The sequence below is a fragment of the Anas platyrhynchos genome, chromosome 3 (assembly GCF_047663525.1).
Source record: "Anas platyrhynchos isolate ZD024472 breed Pekin duck chromosome 3, IASCAAS_PekinDuck_T2T, whole genome shotgun sequence".
Taxonomy (NCBI): domain Eukaryota; kingdom Metazoa; phylum Chordata; class Aves; order Anseriformes; family Anatidae; genus Anas; species Anas platyrhynchos.
Genome location: NC_092589.1, coordinates 44,858,851 through 44,882,778, shown reverse-complemented (window position 1 = coordinate 44,882,778; position 23,928 = coordinate 44,858,851). Strand labels below are relative to the sequence as shown.

Sequence of the window (23,928 nt, the reverse complement as noted above, 5' to 3'; positions counted from 1 at the left end):
GTGCACAGGGTGCACCTGCTATTTCTGCAACCACAGCACACGTTAAACTTTTATGAATGGCTCAGTATGAGCATTAGAACGGTTCATTGTTTCCCACAGAGCGGGAGATGAAAAATCTGTGCTTTTCAGACAGTAATTGTTCCAGTATCCCCAAATCAACCCTGGGCTGGGCTAGCTGACTACTCCCTCTACTGGCTTTACAGAAGTACAACAGAAGATGCCTTTTCTTTTAAGGCAAGTTATCTATCCAGCTGTATTTTCTGTGTATACTCTACATAGATATTTTGTGTGGATAAATACAGAAATTTTACACACAAAAAATAATCACTTGGGCTGCCATATCACTGGTCACTCTATCCATAAACTAAATAATGCATGTGTGTTACTGGGGAAAACATAAGTTCCTAATATGACAGACCACCAGAAAGCAAAAGACAGGACAGTCAAACCAAAGGGTAGCAGGAGATTGACACTTCCTACCCAAAGCATGACATACAAAAGCATTGCTTTAAAATACATTTAAATATGCCATTTCTGATACAAGAAAGAAAAGCCATTCTACATGCACTGTTGCCTAGCCTGTTCGATCTTGGTGTCCTCCTACACAGGTCCTGATGTTACCCTAGCGTTCAGACTCTCCCCGTGCATCTCACCCTGAAGTTTGGTCTCCAGGACCCAGATCAGTCTCCATTTGTCTGATTGTCCTTGGAGGAAGAAAGCTGAGTTCTTCTCTCACTGAAGCCACTCTAGTTATCCAACTCATGCTCATTGCTACTTAAAAAGGAGAAGTTAACTTTTCTTCAGTGACTAAAGAGGATTCAGAGTTGTGTAATACAAAATCCTAGATAAACAGGGCCAAGTTTGACTACACTTTTGTTATTTTGCAAAGAATGAGTGTTTCAGAAATAAATTAGATGACTAATCCCAGCCCATTTTTAAGCCTGTTTTCTGATACCATAACTCAATGTTTAGCTTGCATGATCACTTCAACTCGGTAGATTTAACAGTGATTTAATTCCTTTGAGAACAGATGCTCAGGAAACAGAGACTCCTCTCCCATGCAATTGCAAGTAATCGCCACCACAGAGGTAGCAAGTCTAGAAGCAAATCATTAGATGGGTACCATATAATGCAACTACTGGAATAATAACGATTATGAGAAACAAGAAGGCAGAACTCTGCATAACCCCTTACTTGTCTCAAAGCCATATACTGAAGGCTTTTCCTTCTGCTCTTCATACATAAAATATTTTTTTCACTATATTGAGACTGGGTGTTAGGAAAGAGTTCTTCATTGATAGGGTGGTTGAGCACTGGAACAAGCTTCCCAGGGAATTCAAGAAGCATTTGGATGATGCTCTCATTCCTATGGTTTGATTGGTGGTCCTGTGTAGAGCCAAGAGTTGGACTCGATGATCCTTGGGGATCGCTCCCAGCTCGACATATTCTGTTCTAACCTCACTTGGCAGCAAAATTACTTTTCTTCTCAGTTCCAAACAGCTTGTACAACGTCAACAAGTATCATTAATAGCCACTTTTAAGAACTTAAGCAAATTAAGCAAATATTTTTAGGGCTTATCAAGAATGAATCACAAATGCTACTGAAACAGATGCCACCCTTATAAGATTTATACTCAATGACATTAAAAGACTATCAGGGTAGTGGTAAAAACTTGGAGTTCAAGACTGCAGTCAGTGAAAGTAAGAGCCTTGAAAACACTGATTTTTACATCTTCACCCTTCCATCAGCAGACTGGAAAAGCTTCAGACAAACCAGTAATCATGCAAGAACGTAACACATTTAAAAGCCAAAGCTACAGCTTCATAGAAGTTCCAAGCTCTGCTGCTGGAGACAATGTGATGGCCCTTCATGGTATGAAATTCAGTGTACATACACTTTCTTCCAGAGATCAGGAACTACGACTTGCTATAGTACAGATAAGTTTAAGCAAATTCCATTACACCAGAACAAGAAAAAAGAAATGGCAAACAGTGCATGTATGTGCTCAAAGCACAGGCTGGAAACAGGACAGCTCTGTGTAATAACTGGACAATCAGGACATCCAAAAAACCCTGTATCATAAATCAGAAGTATAAAGATGGTAGGACACCAATAACCTTGACCCTTCCCTTTAAAGCTGAGTGCATTTGCCTTTACCTTTAGCTCTTTACCGTAAATATTTCCATGTAATTGTCAAACAATATACTACAATTTCTTTGTCCCTTTTGAGGTGCAATTTTTAATTACTGAATTCTAACAGGCTGTTTTCGGAAAAGAATCCCTTTTCAACTAATTTTTTTTTTTTTTTTTGTCAAGTACAAGCCAGAGCATACTCTCCACATCCTATAGTAGCTGAGTACTCTCAGTAAGAGTAGCTGCAAAACTCATAGGACAGAGTTAAAGACCCTGGTTTGCTCCTCATCCCTATCCCATGCTAAGGTCACTCTGTTCATTCCTCCAATCCGGTATGAATTGTGTGCGGACATAAAAATCCACTTTTGACCTGTTCTGCTTCCGAATCTGTTTGAATGCCTTGTCACAAGGTTCATAACAAGCATATATTACTTTTTAAAGGTCATCTTCACCGAAGAAGCTACACAGAATAGAGGGTCAGATTTGGAGGAGGGGAGTTTGAAAGAAGATAACTTCATACATCTATAGAGAATATACAAGATAATGAGAAACTTCCAAGATTTCTGCACCAAGGCAATTCTTGACATGTCCACCCTTTCTTCTAAAAAAAATAATATTGTGGTGCTTTGAAAAGATGAGTGCATTTTCACAAAAACAACAGAAAAAGCCTCCCCAAATATATTCTCTAATGATATGGAAGAGAGGCATATCAAATATACGATGGTAATTCAAAGCAACATGATACATTGCCTGAAATAATATATTTTAGGTTTCATCTGATTGTAGAGTTTTCCCCCTTTTAATTTAAGTCAAAGCAAAATTCTGATACAAACACTCTTTCAATAGCGAATCTTAATTAGTAAGCCTTCTATTCTAATAGATGCTCTTGATTATAAATATGAATGTAAAATTAATAATCAGGTTGGTTCTGAAAAGTTTACTGACAAAATAGCACACAAAACTGTGAGCACATATGCACACATTTTGTTAATGGTGATGAAGTCACAACTGTATAATTAGATTCTTCACAATAGTTAATCTCATTTGGTTCCATCTACAGATTTGACATATTTTCCATTAGTTTTGGAGTAGCATTGGAAAAAATATGTTGAAACACCCCCTTTACTGTGAGTGAATAGGAGATGAAATCTGGACACTCCTGTTTTCTGGAAGAGCTAAACAGGAATTTGAGAATTTTTCACACACCACTACCATAAGGCATCATGGTAATGCATTCTGACCATTCGACTGACCTTAGGTCCTATGCTTAACTTTACATCTTTTCTTAAGAAATAGCTCCCCTAAATCAAATATACAAATTCATGGATAAAGACTTCCTATGAAAGTATGAAATTTCTTGGAAGGATGTTACTGGCTTCTAGTATAAAAATAAATATTAACGGAGAAAAAGGAAGTGGATAATCTGATGCAGACTGAATCAATCTCTGTGCTGAGATTCTAAACCTGATGGCACACAAAATTAAATTTGAGGAAGAAATCATTAACAGACTGACTAAATAGCAACTGCTCTGTTCATCTGGGTTTAGGTACCTATCACCAGTACACAGTACCTGCTTGAGTTAGTTTCAATTTTACTTTATTTTTTTTTACCCTCTTCTGAAGATCACATTTTGGGAAAAAAAAAATCAGTAGCATACAGACCTGGTTTCCCCCGGCATTATGACATTCATAAACTCCAACAACACCATCCGCAAAATGGCCCAAAGTATCAAGGCAATTGGTACCCTGCTGCAAAGCCCCAAAAGCTATATCTTGATGATCAGGTACCCTAAAATAAAACCAGAAATATCTGCTTAGATTGTTGGTTTTGGTTTTTGTTTTGTCTTGCTTTTAATCTGTTTTTACTTGAAGTATTTTTAAGGTGAGAGGTTAAAGATGAATGATAATTATGATTTGAAAATTTCAGTTGTCTTTTGAAGATGGAAGGCAATTAATTGATCATATGGATAAAACAAACTTTGAAGCATAGAACAGAAAACAAAAAGATTTGTATGTTCATCCTTGTTTTCTCATATAAACTCAGTATAAGTAAATTAAAGGTGACAATATCATCATTTGAGGTCACTCAAGTCTTAATTCTATCAGTTAAGATCAAACCTTGTTTGTTGCGCTGTTTTTTTTCAGCCACGCTGAAATCAGAAACATGACACTCTACATTTCTCCCAAAGTGTTCTTACTGAAGTGTTAGAAACAGTGTTGAATAAAAGTGTTTTACTGATATCTCTTTAAACAGCTGCATAAACTGGAATTCACGTAGTCTTGAAATACCTAGACAAATGCATTCAGTACACTTGTTTGATATCAACTTATGGTCTGTCTGCCCCACAATAAAGCAAGGGCATATAAACTCCTTTTAAAACTTCACATTATTATTATAATCTTATTTAATAGTTCAACCTACCAGAATGAATACAAGATAACATAGAATAAGGTAACATTACACTCCAGTAATGCTTGTTGCAGCACATTTTCCAGCAGAGCTTACAAGACATATTTCTTCTGGCAAATGAAACAAAAATAAATATCCTCTGGCACTTTTAAGAGAAAATAAAGAGTAACTTCCTTCCTCAGCATCATCCTGGTTTATGAGACCCTTTAGTATGTATGGATCTTCACAAGTTTTACTAGGGCTGTGATAGCTGATAGTCTTGCATTCCCAGCCTGTATGCCACTAGCAGTTATCTAACTTTACTGACACAGTGCCCCCAGGAGGAAAAAAAGAAAACTATTCTTATGAGCCATGTTGCCAGTACTCAACTGACAACAGACAAACTAGTTTAGAGACTCAAATCTGACAGACGTACATAGTAGGAGGTTATTGAACAAAAACCTTTTCATTCAAAGAGTGACAAATGTTTTCTTAGAGGATTTTTCATTAGATAGATGCATTCTAAAGCAACTTTCAATTTATGTCACGTATTGTGTTAATGCTCTAAGTGTTGACTCATTTTGCAGAAAGTATTAGTGATGTTACCACTCATTTCTGTTTATGCACATGCATAAAGGTTAGCAGTTACCCACTGACAGAGTAAGAGATGATAAAGATGACCACCCCGCTTCTTAGAACAATGCATTTACCAATGCTTGCAAAATTTACCAGGCTTTGTTATCTGCTAACTTGTGTTATTTGTACCATACTGAGATTCAGTCTTTTCACTCAGATAGGCGCATGCTTAGGTGAAGGAAAAGCTTTAAAAAGAATAGAAGATGACAGAGAACATTGTGTCTTCAAGCAAACAGCCTGTGTAGGTGACTAACTCCAGGCTCAGAGAAGTTTAGTTCTTTGGACACTGTTCTCTAGAATACTGCGACTACAGCTGCAGTTGCATTTAAGTAGAAAATAAAAAGATTACTTGGGAAAAATGAATTTTTAAGAATAGAACTAACAAAACTGAAAGCAAATAAGCCTACGTGATGGATTTTTTTTTCACAAATAAATCAAAAAAATATATCTTTTACATCCAAGGAAGTAGAAAGAGAAACCAATGATTTCTGAGGAAGGCAAATAAAGAAGTCCATGTTATTGCAGTTTCAGCTGAAACTCACCGCAACTCAGGATAAACATTTTCAAGATACCACTTGAAGGGCTTGCAGCTAAGTCTCTTTCTGAGTTCCATTCGGCTTTGAATACTAGAAGAGGAGTAAAAAAGGAACAGTTTTCAAAGTCTGGCTGTTGTATTTATATACAGTAGTGAATATAGAGGAAACTCAAGGTTCTCAGTAGAACTACATCTTAAAGAGGTAACAGGAGATCCAGCACTACTTTTAACTCAAGAAAGCAGTATTTTGTGAAGAATAAATGAAGAAAAAGAAGCAGTTGTGACTTACTTGCCGTAAGGTACATTTCTGGCTGAAGGCACTGCTGCATAATAGAAGTTTTTGTATTCATCCATCCATACTTCTGCTGCCCTGCGTGTATTTCTAGAGACAAGCATATGAAATATAAGTTATATTTTTTTCCAGCTGCAATTAAACAGTTTATTCTTGTTTTGATTTTAATCCTCCCTAGTGCTACATAGTCAGCTGCCTCAAGCCTGGCAGAAGATTTATTCCCTATTAAAGACCCACATAACAGAAAACCATTAGAAAGCCACACCAACTGAAACCTATGCATTTAGAACAAGACTTGTGCCTTTTCCACACTCTTCATATTTTCATCTGGAATTCAATACATGTCTTGAAGATTTTTCTGTAAGCTTTAGAGAATGTTTGTTTTTGTTTGTTTTAATAAGAATAACTTGACAGAAACCAAATTCCATGAGTGTTTACCTGAATAAGCAAGCTAATTAGAAACAGAAAATCTCAACAATTGGCAGTATTCAATAACGTGTTTTACCTTGCTGAAAACAGATATGCTAACTTTGGCAACATATTCAGCCTGCATCTCACTATTACCAGTATAGCACTCAACATTCCAAGACGACATAAGCTGTTGTGACATTTAAGGCTATGAACCAAGCAAGTCTGCTGCAGCTGAAGTAACAGAGGAGAGACAGCAATTAGAAAATACTTCTAATACTTTAGAAGTCAAAGTAATTATTACTGTAAGTGCAGGGGAAAAAAAATAACCAAGATTCTTTACTTCTAATGAAACATCTAAGATTTGTGTCTTTATGTAACTGGTGTCTTTAAATCTCCTTTTGGACAGCAAGATGGTAAGGCTTTTTTCTACCCCCTGGCTTCTATGTCTATGTAAAACTCATTTACTTATTTTGTTCATAATTTTATGCTTAGAAAAAGTCTTGCTTGCAACACTGAAGCTTATTTTACATTTGGCAAGTTCATCTTGAGCAACCAAAGTAAACGCTGTCAGCCAACAACTTCAATAGTACTCTTTCCAATTCAGAAGGCAGAAATAGCCAGGAGAAAGTCAGTAAAATTAGTAAGACCCCAAAGAAGCCAAGGTATGGAAAAACAGAGCGTAGGGTGCACTCAGCACTTACATTAGACCACAGATAATGAAACTTAGCATCATGCCATTAGAGACAGTTCTGCACAGACCAGACTGGGCTCTGCAAAGTTTATTAGCTCAGATGAAGTTGCATATTAAAGCAGCTGGCCCTACAGAGCAAAGCATATATGTGCAAAGCTAAACTGATCTAGTAAATCCTGCCAGATGCAAGCTGTGTCTGCCCACACCACACAGCCAGGAAGTCATCTCCTCTCTCCTCTCGTAATACAGGACTCCCGGTCTCTCATCCAGAATCATCAATTTGTTTTGGCTGCCCAAAGGCAATGCACACTGACTAGTCAGCTAAAAATAGGAAGCTTATCCAGTGCACTCCAGAACAAGTTACACGCAGTCAAGGGACAGATGATTGTATAAGCTAACAAGTCCCCAGTTGCACAACCAGCACGGATTCTGTGCACCAAGTTTCTTGGCACCAAGGTCCCACACATATCTGATAATATCTGCACCATGAGGGTATCATATTACCCTAGGTTTCTCATTCTATCACTGCTTTGTCTGTTTAAAGGAGCTTTGTTATATTAGTTTGACATATGAGACAGCTGACTGAGGAGGAAACATGACCTTTAACTATACAGCAAGTTGTCAACCCTGCTTTTAAGTGATATTCAAGTTTTCTAGGTCAATTCAAAAATAACTCCAGTGAAATAGAGAACTTTAATGGCATTGCAGCATTTCAGACATCTCAGCAGACAAAGGCAATAAGCAGCCCACAGAGAAAGATAGATCTGGAAAGGGATGCAAGTTCCCAGGATGCTAGTTCATAGGCTTTAGTTGTCCTCATCACTCGCATCCAGGTGGGACCTCTTTTTCAAGTAATTTTGAACACAAGTGACCAGAAAGCAAAATACTACTAAAAAACACTGTCATAGCAGCTGTCAGGACATTTGAATGATCAAATTACAATGATTATTTGACTTCACAGCAACAAAATTTAAAAGTTTTAACCACAGTATAAATGCAGAATCTTCAGCCACTGCTAATGTGATATATTTCTGATGCATCCTCTATCCTTGCACACATACAGCCAGACCCTTTTCTTGCTTTTCAGATGAGTTATGTTTAAGTACCTATTTAATATCACAAGAAAAGCAGCATCTCGGCAACAGACCAAAGACAGAAAAAGCTGCAGAGAAGGAAAACTGCATAACTTTATTAACCATATTATTTATTAACCTTGATCCTTGTTATGACATCAGCATTTTAAAACCTACTGTAAAACTAAAACAGTTGCTTCCTAATCCTACATAATATGGTTTAATAGGTAGATCCTTCTATCCTCCTGGCACACACTATATATAGGGGAAGTTCAGATTGGACGTTAGGGAAAGGTTCTTCACCAAGAGGGTGGTTGGGCACTAGGACAGGCTCCCCAGGGCAGTGGTCATAGCACCAAGCCTGACAAGAGTTCAAGAATCATTTGGACAATGCTCTCAGACATATGGTCTGATTTTTTTTGGCACTTTTTTGTGGAGCCAGGAGTTGGACTCCATGAACCTTGTGGGTCCCTTCCTGCTCAGGATATTCTAGGATTCTGTACTGGCAAAGATGTAACATATTAAGAGAGGATACTTCATCACTAGCTTTTGCTTTCCCACAAGTACTGTTATTCATTTTCACTGTAGTATGAAATAAAGAACTCAAAGAAGAGGGGAGCAGAAAAATCCCTACTATGACTACTGGAAGAAATGAAGACTGTGACTTTATTTTAACAGACTTAAATTCATTAGTGTCACATTGCTGGCACAGCCAACATGAAAAAGAACAATTTATACCTCCAAGGTGATTGCTCAGCCAAAGGTGAAACACTATTCCAAATATATGGGCAGCTTGGAACTTTGTTCCAGACTTAAATACAACAGTGCTCTGTGTTGTTTCATGTTAAACAGTGTTGGGGTCCCATATTCTTCAAGGATAAATAAATGATTTGCAGCTCTGAACTCATGGAACTTTGAGCTGAGACTTATACTCCTTCAGGCCTCTAAGCATGGAGTCCTATACTCTAAAATAAAATCTACACAGATGCTTCAGCTAGAACTGACTGAGCCTTGGTCAAAACACGTCATACACTCATGCAGTGCCTTAAACCATGTGACTTAAAACACTGAACATGAATCAGGATTACTGTTCTCATTCCACAGAAGAACAACTGTGGAAATAGTTTGGTATTCCAGCTACTGCCATGCGTTAAAGCAACAGCAAAATTAACACACGTTAATTTGAGTTCTTAATACTGCAGTTTCTTAGGTCTATACAAAAAAGCATTTTTATCTTGTTAGAAGAAGGGGAGATATGATATAGAATGAAGCTTTTAACAGCCTGACACAAATACCAGAATCAGTCTACACAATCGTTTATATATCTCAAAATTGATTGAAAGAAAAGTTAACCATTTCCTTCTCCATATTCTTTGTCTGCCTCTACTACAAATTTCCTCTCTTTTTTTAAACAAACAAGGTTCTTCTCAGTCTGCACAGCTGCCCCAAAATCATCAGCTTCCTTTAAGGAAAAGGTCCTTAAAATGAAGTTACTGCCACCTGCTGATCATTTGAGGAAATCCAAAAACATTGCTATTTAAGTGAAGACCAGACTAATAATTACCTTGCAAATACAGTACCACTCCCACCAGGAAATGTGTACGGATGCTGTTTGCGGAATACATGACCAACTCTGCTGCAAGGGATGATTTCTAGACTCCCACCACATTGCCAAACTCGGAATGAGATCTCTGCGAAGAAAACATGAAACACCAACATCACAAGAGAATGTAATTTCACATTGTATTATTTGCAGGAAACTTGATTGTTGCTGAGATCGGTAAGATTTTTTTGTTTGGAGAAAAACCTACAATACAACTAAGGCATATCTGAGCATTCTACTTCATTATTCTCAAAGTTCAGAAGAAATAATTGTATTAACTTGGAAAGAAAACTGTGTCTTCTGTCATCTGAGGTTACCCAGTATTCTCCAAATTCACAAACCCTGCTGCACTTTGACAAAGATAGGTCTATGTTCTATTACTGTGTTTTACTTAAAAGTTAAGCAATAGTAAAAAGACTTAACATAATTAATTATCTTTTCTAAAAGAAATCACCTAAAGATGAAATATGACATCAGACAAATTCAAGGCATGATAAAACAATCAATAGTTTTGAGCTGCTGACTTATATCAGATAAATACTCCCAAATGCTGGTCGTGGCAGAAGTTATAGCAAGTCAATATTGATTTGAGAAAGACTGAATGGAGAGGTGACATATATAAAATGAAGGCTATGGACTATACACTTCTAAGCCAATCTAGCAAGCTTACCTTGCTGGTGAAGACAAGGTCTACAAATATTGTTGCATGTTTCTCAGCTTAGACAATTGATAGCACAAGTTACCTCCTGCCAACAGAAAACTTGTCCTCATTCATTCCCAGTAAGCACGCTGGTGCTTCCAGTAGCACTCCTTCAGTTTTGATTATTGCCCTCTTTAGCCTAACAGCTGCCACTGGTCACCAACTCCTCCCCTTAGTTTCAAGCCTCTTCATCACCACTTGACACCTTGCCACAGATTTAAAACAAACAAAAACCACACACACAAACACTAAGCAGCTCTATTTCGATGTCTACTTTTAAGACAACACTAAGTGCCATTCTTCCTCCAGAAGCCTTCCTCCCACATACACGAATAAAAAAGTCACAAAACCCAGCATTTCTAAAATTAAAGTAGAAAAAAACTATAGAGAGCATGTCTCACCAGAGGAAAAAAAAATGTTGCTCTGATTTAAAACATTGACAAAGTAAGATAACTGCTTTTCTCCTGAACAGTCGTTGCTTTTACACGGATTGCCTTGTATTTGCTTTACTTCAAAAATAATTGCTATTGCATCAAGGCCAGCTACGCACATTCATGAATTCTAAACAATCAACATAGTCCCATCTGTAGACAGATAATCTTCCAAAAATATTAATAGGCAGTAAGATTGTCTTTGGCAATAACTTATGACCTTGATTTTCAAGTTGAATTAACATGGAACAATAGGCAAAATGAATTTTAGAAGCAACTGAACATGACATTCTTGTTGTACATTTTTCACAGCACTTGATCTTCTCTTATTTTGAGCTTAGAACAAAAATAAAGAATTACAACAAATGATCAATGTTTCCATTAAACAAGTTAATAACAAAAGTGCTTTTATATTTCTACCAGAATAAACTACACAGAGAAGACTTCAGACTTTCCCCTATCCAGCTCAAATTTGATCCCACTGTGCTGAAATTGTGAAAGCAGAGAAGTAATAATTTTCTTATATCACTCTGAAGCATAATTTATGGAGTTTTATAATTCCTGGAGTTTTGCTAGAAAGTTCAGACACTGATCAGTCTAATGTGAGAGTTTGTTACATGCAGTGAGGCTAGGATGTTGCTTAGTGTAACAGCAAAATCTGACCAAAGACAAACACTTTTGCATTAGACTAACAAATGCAGCCTAAATGCTCAGAAATCTAGTATTAAGCTTCATTAAGTATTGGGAAGTATATCCCTCTCAAGTGAAGGGAGATTCTGGATAAAAATAAAGGTCAAAACAATATACTTAAAGGCCTTTCTTTTTTAAATGATTACTTTTGAACATTTAAACCAAAACATCACTAACATCTTCATTAATGATTTGATCGTGACCCAGATGTAGTTTAGAAATGCCTTGTGTATCAACTTTTTTTTCATTATTCATGGCTTCCTCTACTGTGTGTGTTAGTGTTTTGTCATTTGATTAGTTCTCCTTCCATAAATGCTAAGAACATAAACCTATAACTCAACACAACACTGAACAAACCTTGATCCGTCTTGTACAACAAGCATGTGTAATCAGTCAAATTTGGAAACAATGTGAAAATGCACCATCGTTTCATGATAAAAACAATCATTTGGCTAATCTATGAATTGGACTGTAGGCAAAATACTGGAAGCCCATCTTGGAATTGGTAAAGTTGAACCCACACTAATATGAAAAAGATCTCAAGTGCTTTGTACATGCTTGAAGGAAAAATGCTAAGTTTTATAAAGTATAAATATGTTTAAACGTATTTTGCAAGTCCACCTAGCAGATCACCTGCATGTAGCATCTAGAGGCTGATCGAGAGAGATTCTGGAGAATGAAGAGGCCATACAAGTGGGCATATTAGATATTAAACTGCACATCACAGATTTCCACTATCTGGCATATGTCATTTCTTGCTAATTAAATAATACACCATGCAATTTTTACACACCTTCTGTTAATCTTGCAGCTATGAACAAATAATTAGCTGTCTCCTGTCTGACTTTGCTTTTTCAAGCAGCAGAGAAAAGGCACCCCCAAGTCTCCATCTCCTTCCTCCCATGGTAGAAGAAGGGGGAACAGAATGCAGCAGAAGCAACAAACAGCTTTTTGCATGCAGACTTTCCACCTAACCTAGAGTAACGAGCTGTTGCTTGTGCCTTTTACTGCTATCAAGTCCTCAATTATCAAAGCATACAAGCAGCTGTTAAATTTTCAGGAAAAACTCAGTCACTCAAGTACATGTTTACAGCTAATCAAATATTTAAGTGCTTTAGTGGCAAAAGAGGTTCTCAGAGAATGCAAGTATTGCTGTAGTAAGCTTCTCCAATGACTTTCCAGGATGTTTTAAAAAGCAAAGAACAGTTACAATGTTCAAACTCTTACAACTTAGTCACATGCAGCCAAAATGGGGGGTGGGGAATAGAAACAGAAAGTAATTGTTCAGAACCTGCAAATGTTTGAGTACTGCCCAAGAAGGTCAGACAGCAGAACATAAGGATGTTATCTTCCAGCCTTCAAGTTCTTTACGCAAGTTCAATGAATTTTAGGGTTTTGTAGATTGCACATGCATTAGAGAAGTTTTAATCCTTAGAACTGGTCCTAAAACACACTTATTTAACGTCTGAGATGCATCTCTACCTCGAAAATAGAATGACATACTGCAAGTCTTGAGAAGCTGCAGAGTTTGGTTCCTCCTAAGTCACATTTAATACAAGTATACCAGTCTTAGCTGAAAAAAGTCATTCCACAACACTGCTACGCAAAAAGCCAGACAACCCTACTAATGCTAAATCTAACCACAATGTCAAAGAAGCAATGCTTGATGTGCAAGTTCTCTTGGCCCCTCCTCCTTCTTCCCCTAAATCCCACTAACTCTAACATGTGAAAACAAGGAATTACAGCAAAAATGCTTTCACAATCATAATTATTTTGTTGGGCTAAATTACAGGTATAAAACACCAAGGTTAGATGCCAAGCAATATAGTAGGATCAATGATAAATAATAGACCATTCTTCGGTTAGCTAAGTTTCGATTGATTTCTTAAAGTGTATGTAAGTACTTTAAACCCATGATCTCCTACGTTCTGCTTGTCATTAAGTTTCAGCATCTTAAATATCAAAAAGTTGTCAGCATTTAAATACCATTTTTTAATCTAAAACATTAGAAAATGATATGACTTTCAAAACAAGGTATAATTTTTGGAATTAATTTCCTATCTACATCCTGAAGGTTGTTTTTTGCATGCCAACTTTCATTCTTTTTTTTTTTTTATTGTGCAGTGAGCTAATACTTACATTTCCTCATACGTAATTTACAATTCCTACCTGTTTTAATTCTTTTGCTGATGTAAACCTTTTGGGTTTTGCCAGTAATGCACCTGAAGTTTTAACTCTGTTTCTTAATCCTCTCCACACAAAACCACAAAGACCATGAATCCATGACAGTAAAGACAAAAGTTGCAAGGTGCTTTCTTTCAGAAGTGATCCACTGGTAAATGATATACTTACCTAAGTTTTCTCCACCCCAAACATCCATCATCATGTCATACTTTCCTAGTTCTTCAAAATAGGATTTATCCATCACAAACAACCCGCCAGCTATCATGGGTGTCCTAAACAGACAAGAAAAATTAAGTACTTATAGAACCATGAACTGGGAGGTATCTATTTGCATCTCAAGTTTAATACATCCTTGAAAAAAAACTGCAATGTTTTCAAAGGCAACTATGTTTACATCTATCACTTCAAAGTTTGTCTGCATACCATCATACAACATTTCTACAACAGGTACAGAACTACGACCACCATTGAGCTTCTGAGTCAATTTCCAAATTTCCATTTGGCTCCCAAGATGTCTATTTAAAGACTGGGAATATGTGCCAGCAATAAAATATTGACACTGATGCTATATTTCAAGCTGTCAAAACATATACAATTTAAACACAAAATGATACGTTTGATATCTGGTTTTTGATAAAGTAAAATAATCTAACAATGACCTTTAAAGCTAGGTGGTCTTTTTTGTTTGTTGGTGTTGTTTTTTAATAATCGATTTATTTGACAGTCTCAGAAGGCTACACAAATATGAATGATGTTTCCATATTCCTGAAACCTATGTAAAAGATTCCTTTTTAGACAGAGAAAATGAGTTCTAGCTTTGTTTAATCACCAACTACTTGGTCCTGAATCCATTTGTATTTTTAAATCTATGTCAAGTCTAATTGTAAATATATGGTTGCTATATCTCATTGCACGTCATTTAAAGCAAAATGACACAGACAAGTAAGTTGACTTAATATTTTTTTCTTTCTTATGGGAAAACAAAGGATGCAAATTCTACACTACAGACAGTGTCTGTTTTTCAGTATTAGACTTTATAATTAGCAAGGTAGTGTTTCCATTTGAACCTCCCAAACTGGAAATATTAGCTTTAATCTGTTTTCAAAACACAACATACACAAAAGTAATAGCTACTTGAACAGTATTAGAGGTACACTCTGCTTCAAGCTATATTCTTCTAATGTCCTGAAGCAACGTTACACTCTACATGATTTATTGTGTATTTAAATCATCAGATAAACTAACCAACACTAATCCATTTGCAATGAAGAGCTCTGACAGGAACAGAGTCCCATGAAGATGGATCAGTAAGTTTCTTTTACTCAAAAAAATGAAAACATTATCTATCAAAGGGAGAAAAAGTGGGGCAGACGCACTTTATGGGAGCAACTGGGTTTCCTTGCCGTGCTCTTCTTTGTTCTGGTGTCATGTAATCCCATTTGAACACCAGGTTCCAGTCAAAACCTTTAAGAAGAAAATGATAGAGAATAAGTAGGATATTAAAAAGACGGTGGTCATCGTTCAAGTTGTAGTAACATAATATTGACCTAAACCACTTGGAACTGAAATCTAAGTTAAAAATTTTCATTTGTACAACCTTATTGGTAGAAAACAAATGAGGAGAAGACTGGATAAAAGGTAAAGAAGTTGGACAATAAAAAATCAAATCTGAAATATAAAAAATGATTTCTCTTGTTGCCATCTATTACACAAAGTAAGAAACCCACTCAACAAATGAGGAAGTATAAGCCTTAAATATGAGATACTGGATTCATGCATAAGTCATATTGAACATCATATGAGAATCTTCATCCCATTACAATTGCTCTCAACAGTTCTTACTGTACAATTACATTTCAAGTCTACGCTCACATTTATGCTTACACAAACTTCTCAGTACTCCTCTCTATCAGCAGTAGTTCTCTATCACAAAGGTTGCAACAGATTATGTAGCTCCCACTTCTCTTACTAACATTCTTTTAAGTTCATCCTTTTCTACTGCATGCTCCTAAATACAGCATGTTTAAACCCAGGATAAGTGCTGGAGAGCAAGAAATCTTACTCTTCTTATGCAGGTACATGTGTCTGCATGCACAGCAGGAGAAAGTCTGGACCTTTTATGAGTTAAGAGCAGAAAAAAAGATCACCAGTACAAACAAGACCAATAGGTCACCTCCAGCAGCTTTCTACCTGCCAACAGTTTAAAACACCTTCCTTTAGGCAACGATACAAGAAGCACAACAAGTATAAAATGACCCTACTACAGGAAACACTAACTATTTTTGATCTGGGCTAGACCATTAAGCATGAATCTCTACCAAAAAACTACAAAGGCTACACAGCGCTCTCCCAATATGCCTAGCAAATCAGCCTTATACAGACTGCCTGCTGCCAAAAGCATTTAGATCCTATGAGGTAATGTAATGAATGATTTCCAGATTTCTGTTGCACAGATGTCAATAGTTTTCTTTCTCTAGCATAAAGATAAAGCAATTACTTTCTGGGGAAGTGGGAAAAAATTAGCTAAACAGACAAAAATTATAGTCCTACAGGCTGTTTGTCTGCACCAATAAATGCACATGGTAAGGACTGAGGTGGAGAGTTTGAAATGAAAGTTTAGTTCTCAACTTCCACAATACTTTTGTCTCATGCACACAATACAGAAGTTATCCTAAACAGTCTTTACAACATGTATGCCAAGTCTTCCTCTACAAGTTTGAGCGCTTCATAATATGTTGCGCTGTAAAGATGAAAGACCATCTAAATACTGAAAAACTCCAAGTAGCAAAACAGTAAAATGGCTACAATTGATAGCAATGCAAAGCCTTCAGCTTGAAAACAAAAATGAACTCCAATCTTTCCATGCAGTTAAAAAGTCTCATTTCATCATACATACCCAGCAAAATTACTTGCATCTGGGAAAACCTGAAAAAACCCTACTGTTCTCTGGCACAAGTGGTAGAGATAGTGTTACGTGCACCCTAGTGAACACAAGGGGTCTCTTTTGGAACACAGCACTGTGCTGCTAACTGAACAAGTGTATAAATTGTCTACCCATGAAAATGTTTTTTCCGTCTCCATTTTCACCGAGTCTGGGAAAAAACTGCACTCAATGAGATAGTATCAGTAACTTTGTAAAAGGAGTATTTTTAAACACAATTTAAACACAAGTGCATATCCAGTATGAAATTCTATCATGGGTAAATTGCATGATAGGCACAACCTAAATTATTAGATCTCAGTTAACTATAGTTTATTTCAGTAATTAAAGTGCTTCTCAGGGTGTAAACAGTTTTACAAGCCTTCTCCCCTCCAAAACAAATTTGTAATACAAAGTGCATGGATTTAGAAGCAGCCAGACTTCAGAATTATTTCAGCCCTGTCCTCTGCAGAATTTGCTGGATGGTTTGTCTTGGGTGATTAAGTCTTTTGCAAAACAGACCAGGCACAAATGCTGTCCCAGCTGTCTCAGCTCTCCATGCTTCAGCCACACAGATACTCTAAGGTTGAAAGCATGGTTTGATTTCCATGTTTAGATTTGGCCCCAGTGAAAGTGTCCTGTGATGCCAAATGCTATAGCACCCCTTATGCACTCATCTGTCCTTTGGGAACTGAAAGGGAATATATTATTCACACTTCAACATACCCCAAATAGTATTTAGATATTGCTATGTGAAAAATGTGTTGTTAAAAGGCAGCTTCTCACTCCTCAGTATGGTAGTACAGAGGCTCAATGCACTTTAAAGAATCTATTTCTATTGTGTATGATGGGAGAAAATGAGCGCTAAGGAAAAAAATGGGAAACAGATCCATAGATGAAGCATGAAAAGCAGTAAGAAGTAAAATGATCTCTCAATTCTCTACCACTTCAGTTGGGAAGAATTAAGGAGCATGAACCCCACAGGAACCAATCAAAGGTTTCAATGAAAACTCCTCCTCCCACTGCAGACAACAATAAGAGCCACATAATGGTATAGAGATTTCCATACTTGCTGTATAATGAGTAGATTGGGTAAAAGCCTTAAGGTTTTAATAAAGCTGGCACACAGATAATAGCATAGTATTATATATTAGCATATTGTGAATATATCCACTGTAGGCAGTCTTTCAGAACATTAATTAAAAGGATATAGAAACTCCCACCTCCAGGTCATGACTGGAACTTGAAGCATATGCAACATTATGCAAATATTACTTTCATTTGGGTTTACTGGAACGAACACTTGGTGGCCAGATCTGGACTTGGATGTCACAGGCAGAACGGGCCTGAAATTGATTTTGCCTTCCCCACTCTAGAGAGCCCATTCAGAAAAAGCTGAAACAACGTGGGAACAGCACCATGCAATTTCTATATTGTGGCTCATCTTATGTCTGTTATGCAGACAGTACTTTCCAGGGTTGCAGGAACAATTGGGGGGAGGAGGTGGAGACAGCTATTTTCAATGTTACATTCCTGCTAACAGTGAAAAAAAAACTTTAAAAGAACTTGTAACGAATACGGATTTTAGCATGTGGTTGCCCTCCCTCCTTCAGAAAAGGAGAGGAAGAATTCATTTTTACAGGGCTTCACAAAGCTTTGTTTCCTGTCAACAGTTTATACTAACCGGACAGTGAAACTGTAACATTTCTAAAATGAATTTACCAGGAAGTTTTGTAACAGTAAAGGTATAAACACTACAAAATTTAAGGTCACATTTTACGCTCCTCACAATTACAGATCATCACTAACAAACATTCCAAAGCTTTCTGCTTTTTCAGAGGCATTTAATTAAGCAAACCAGCATCTTGAAAAAACTCATAGGCACTGCATTGCTGATGGACTTCTAAACTACAGAGCAATTAAGGCCTGTCTTATCTAAAAACGGAATCATAAGCTCTGGCCATAAGCTGCTTCTGACACATGCACAGCGCTACAAACACTGGAGTGACTCTTGCACATTAGTAAGAGGCAGCATAAACTTATAAGAATTTGTATAATAAAAATGAACTGTTTTAAAGTAGAAGACAATAAGGCCAATTAAAATCCAAGCCTAGAGAAATAACTGACATTAGAAATTAAGCTAGAAACACAAAAGGGAAGAGCAGTATGTTAACAGCCCATTCCACAACTGCAGTGATTATGAGTTTTGATTCTTGATGCTTTTTATTTTGTATTTGTATTCCAGTACAGGTACATACCGCCTTTTAAATCAGCTGACGCCCCCACGTACTGGAAGTTGTCCATATTAATTACATCAATAATAGGAGACACAACTCTGGTCTTGTCCTAAAATAAATATTAGAAAGTGATATTGAAATAGTGAAATCAATATACAAAGATTCATTCTGGATGAAATCCTACAGAACTGTGCAACATCTTATCAGCACTTCTCCCCCAGCTTTTCGCCTACTTCAGCTTCTGACTCCGAGTAGTACTGCTCACCCTTGCTTCAGAGAAAATAAACCACACTATATAGATGAGAATCCACTCTGCGTTCTAGGCTAACTCATGGGCAAGTAAACCCCCCTCTTCTGGCTTGCTCTTGAAGCAAACTCGTACTTCAAAAGGCAAGAGAGCGAAGAGCACTTCCATTCCTATTTTTCAAACTGGCTCAAAGAGAAGAACTATCCAGGTAACACTTTCACAGCAAATACCTGGCCACACAGAGTACTGCAGTCTTATTACTTCAACCTTTAAGGAACATTTAGGCCTTTCTACAATCAGGTAAGTCTTAGGTTAATGATAACCCATTTCACACTAGAAAAAGAATCACACTTCACAGTCGGACACCTCTTTAAAAAAAAAAAAAAAGCAAAAAGCACCTCTTAAACTAATGAATGCTATTAATCTCTGGCAGCCAAGATTCCAGTGGCACGGATGCCGCATTCCTCTGTCTGAGCATGGTCTCACACACTATTCCGAGCAATGTTAATTACCTTAGCTCATGTGTTTGTCAAAATAGTTTTTAAGGGAAAAACATCTTTCCAGCAATTCCACATGCATCATCCATCAGGATAATAAGACATCTGTACTCTGGAAGGGACTCATCTAATATTAGAACACAGTATCATAGTTAAACCAATTCCTCTCCATGAAGTACCTCTTAAAAAAAAAAAAGGATTTACATTTAGACACTGAAGCATAGCTGCTTTTGATCAAACATGTAGTTTGGGATCAAAATAGAACTTTGAGCGCCAAGATTTAGCACAATTCAGAGAGTACAGGCACCTTCTGAAGAGTATTATCACCAACTCTGTGAATATAAAAATGCTTTAAATAAACAGGGGGTATTTTGGTAACTCTGTTACAGAGAATCTGTTCTCATTGTTAAAAAATACCAACCTCAACGTCTCCATTTTAAGTATGTACGCAGAAGTGTCTTCCAACAATACATGTATTCTGAGCAGTGGTTCAACAATACTTCCCCCTTATTAATCCAGTATTATACACAATAGGTCAGTACTAGAAGCTAGTAGAACAGTCTGAGCTCATAACAAGAGCAACTAAAAAGCAACTCCTGTAGTCAAACTCTTAGGTTAGTCCAATAAGATCATTAAAAACACATTTTCATTTATTGATTCTTAACTACCAAATCTGTACTAATTTTAGCAAACCAAAACTTCATAGCTGGCATATAACAGGTCATTCTGTATGCAAAAAATCATTTACTTTTTGTATTAGCCAAAAGGAGAATCTGAGTTAGGCCTTCAGCTTTTGGCTGACAACACAACCAACAGCTGATGATTTGTTATCGATTCTACATTTCTTTTAAGGATCAATTCAGCTATACCATATGGACCAAGAGTACATCTTTGCGAGGGATGCAACACAAATTGTAAACAGGCCTTCCACTAAGTATTAATTAGCTAGGTCTAAAGCAAACTTGTAACACAGACAAAGATGACCAGCCTCTCCCATTCTGCTGCTGATCACATCTTCAGCTCACATTTCTGTTAGCTGTAGCCCCAAGTCTATGTGTTTAAGATGACAAGCATATGGGTTTACTAACAGTGTTCTACTTGGGAGGCAACTATGATTTATTGCACCTGAACTACAAAACCCTGTGTCCTCCTACACCAATAAAGGACTTCAGGTGTACCCGTGATCTTATTTTAGATATTCTAGACACAGCAATAAAGCTAAAGATCTTCTTTCTTTAAAGACCAACGATATCTTATAAAGAAGTTACCCAGCCTATCCTGTATTTGCAATACATCCACCAGCATGAAATAGAAAGGGTCATTTCACATTTGTATCTTTCTTGTTCTTTCCTTAGCTGAAACTGATGTGGTTTATACATTTGTGTCCATCTCTAACAAACATTTCTCGCAAAAAAATCTGTATTTTCTCAAATGGTTCACAGAGCTGAACCTGGTAGTAGGAACTGCCTAAGCTATCATCTGTCACATTAGGCAGATCTTAAGTTAGGATTCAGGTTTATCTCCACTATACCTCCATAAGGCTGAATAAGCAGGTAGCACATCGTCTCTAAACATTCAGGATTTCCTCAGGCCATTACTGTTTATCTGATTAATTCTATCAATATCAGCACAAGAGCACCACTTGCAGCACTGTAAGCTTAAGTAACACATTAAGTTATTTCCCTGACACACAAAAACCCAGGTTGCAACCATTCAGTTTGACGTACAACCACCACTTTCTGGGCCTGGGAACATGCTGTTCCTTCCACAATTTGAAGTGATAAGATTTGTTCAGCAGCAAAGTGGACAAAATACTTGCACATCCTTAAGGTGACATTTTGCAGGGCACTGCAAAGTTGTTAATGCAGAAACTGCTAAAAAGACCTTGCAAGTCTCCAAAGTACATGGAGTTCAAAACCATCCACTTAAAATACTAGAAAGCAACTGCTCCTGTTAAATTGATAATGGAACACAATTGGAAAATCTTGTGCTTCTATGTGAGGATAATGGAAAGAAATAGCCTGTGAACACTGCAAGTCTCTAGTGACTGGAAATTTGTAGCAGACTGTTTCATTTTAATATTTCATAAGAAGGTTATGTATGCTCTAGAGAGTTAGGCTACTATTAGATATTATTCTCATAAACCTTGGGAAATTATCCTCACAATTCTGCATGTATTGCTTCCTCCCCCCCCAACTCAGTACCCAAAAAAACTTAAAACACTTCAAAGATTAAATTTCACAACACTCTTAAGAGAAAAATCTAAATATTTTCCTTTCAGCAATACGCCAGTTAAAAGTAACTCATTCAAGGTCACAGAATCTCAGACAGATATGAGAAAGAAATACACTTCTTATTTTTTAATTCTAGTTCCTTAATCATTTTAAGATCTTTTGTTTAAAAATATTGTCAAAAGTGATGCAGGATCAGTTGTGCTATGAAATTAGTTTAGTTCTGCTCCAGAAACTCCCTTTTTCCTGTAACTGATATTATAAGACTAGAACAAAGAGCTTAATAATAGAAAAGGGAAAAAGCAAAGTAGTAAAACATCCATAAAATAATCTAGTAATTACCAACGTTTTCAAGATAATGGGTTCTCTTGATTATTATTGATATTTGGGGATAAATCAAAGGGTTAAGCTCCACTGATTCCTTGTTTAAGCTCCCCTAACCAACACACACACTGCCCTGGAAGACAAAATGCATTTAGACAGAAAGCTTCTCTGCAGTAAGGAGCAAGGTGGGAGAAGGCATACCAGCTCCAGTTTACAAGGGTATCTGTACATTCCGACTGCTAAAATATTCAGTTTGTGTGTACATTTTTATTGCCTTAAGCCTTTGCTCAAATTGCTGAAGGAAATCCCTTGCACTGTCAAATCCCTCCAGGAACAGTAGGCAAGCATGGCCAACAAACAAGGACATTCTACCTAGGAAGCCACCTCAAAGAAGAACACTCTGGGATGGATCATCCTTCAACAGAAGAGAGGATCTCAAAGCCTCACGTCCTCCTTACACACATAAGAGGTCAAACACACAGCTTTCAAAGGGAGTTACAGCATGTTAGATAGTATATTGTAGAACTGATTCCATTTAAACTGTTTCTGGATGCTATAATTTTTATATTTTAAAACACCCAATTAGGCCCCTAAAGCTCCCACAGAATTAAATATCAAGTGGGCAATTCTGAAACTGAAGGAAAAAGCAACCCTCCCACCACACACAGAATAGATGTAGCAGAGCATCAGAAAATGCTGCATTGATGTTTAGTAACTCTAACCCAAAAAAGCTACCTTTGAGGCTAGAAAGGAAAGAAGTTCAAATCTATTCAGCTTCTTGTCACCAAGACCATTACGAAAATGCTATTAACATCAAGTAACACACCATCTGCACTGTGAGCAAAAATCAACCCATTTAAAATAACAACTATACTATGTGCAAGCCCTATACGTGTGTGCCCTAATTATCTGAACCAGCAGAGCACTTAAAGGCACCTTTAACAAACTCCACACCTGCTGCTTGGGAATCCTCCCAGATAAAAGTAAAATAAATGATGTGGAATTCCAGTTATTTAACAACACATCAAGCTTTTAAGAATGGAAAACTCTATTCATACAGCTGAAAGCTATTCTGAGGCACACAACTAGTATGCATCAGGGTGACAATTATAAGGAGCAAGTTTTGAAGGATCTAATCATTCATGTACTTCTAGAAGTAACTGCAGCACAAAGCAAAATATGCAGCTATTTCTCCCATCAATTACACTACATGTAATGCCAGATTTTCATTAACCTGTCAGCCACTTAATGGGAGGTTTTACATTCAGTTATGATGAAAAGGTAACACTTTTTCATATCCCATATTGGTTTCAGAAGCCTAAATTGAGTATACCCTGAAAAAAATACCAGAGAAGAACGAGGGTAAATGGCAAAATATTTGTCTTGCTAAAAGCAGGGCTTTATTGACCAAAACTACCTTTCTTTTCAAATTTCTCAAACAGGTAGATGATTCAAACAAATTACACAAACAGGCTTGAGAACAGTTCCCACATCCTAGAATCAAGCTAGTGCTTTAGCAACAAGCATTCTTCGCTTCCTTCTGAGATGTATTTAATGCCTTGAAGTTCACTTTCCTGGTTAATAATTATACAGAAACTACCCTTCCAGGGCTGCAACATTCTACATAGTCACAAAAATAGAGCAAAGTGTTATGTTGCTCATGCTCAAGGGCTCTATGGGCTGCAGGTACTTTAGCATCCAGG

At 37.0% G+C, this 23,928-nt stretch overlaps 1 protein-coding gene across 1 annotated transcript in view; it reads right to left on the bottom strand.

Annotated features, from left to right (window-relative positions):
* Positions 1-23,928, bottom strand: part of GALNT2 (polypeptide N-acetylgalactosaminyltransferase 2) — a 94,635-nt gene that overhangs the window by 5,255 nt on the left and 65,452 nt on the right. Inside the window, exons 8-14 of the mRNA XM_027454180.3 lie at positions 18,948-19,035; positions 15,146-15,233; positions 13,938-14,041; positions 9,726-9,852; positions 5,984-6,076; positions 5,702-5,785; positions 3,797-3,923 (exon numbers count right to left, since the gene is read on the bottom strand). Of these exons, the coding sequence (XP_027309981.1) occupies positions 3,797-3,923; positions 5,702-5,785; positions 5,984-6,076; positions 9,726-9,852; positions 13,938-14,041; positions 15,146-15,233; positions 18,948-19,035 (711 nt within the window). The remainder of the gene's footprint in view (positions 1-3,796; positions 3,924-5,701; positions 5,786-5,983; positions 6,077-9,725; positions 9,853-13,937; positions 14,042-15,145; positions 15,234-18,947; positions 19,036-23,928) is intronic.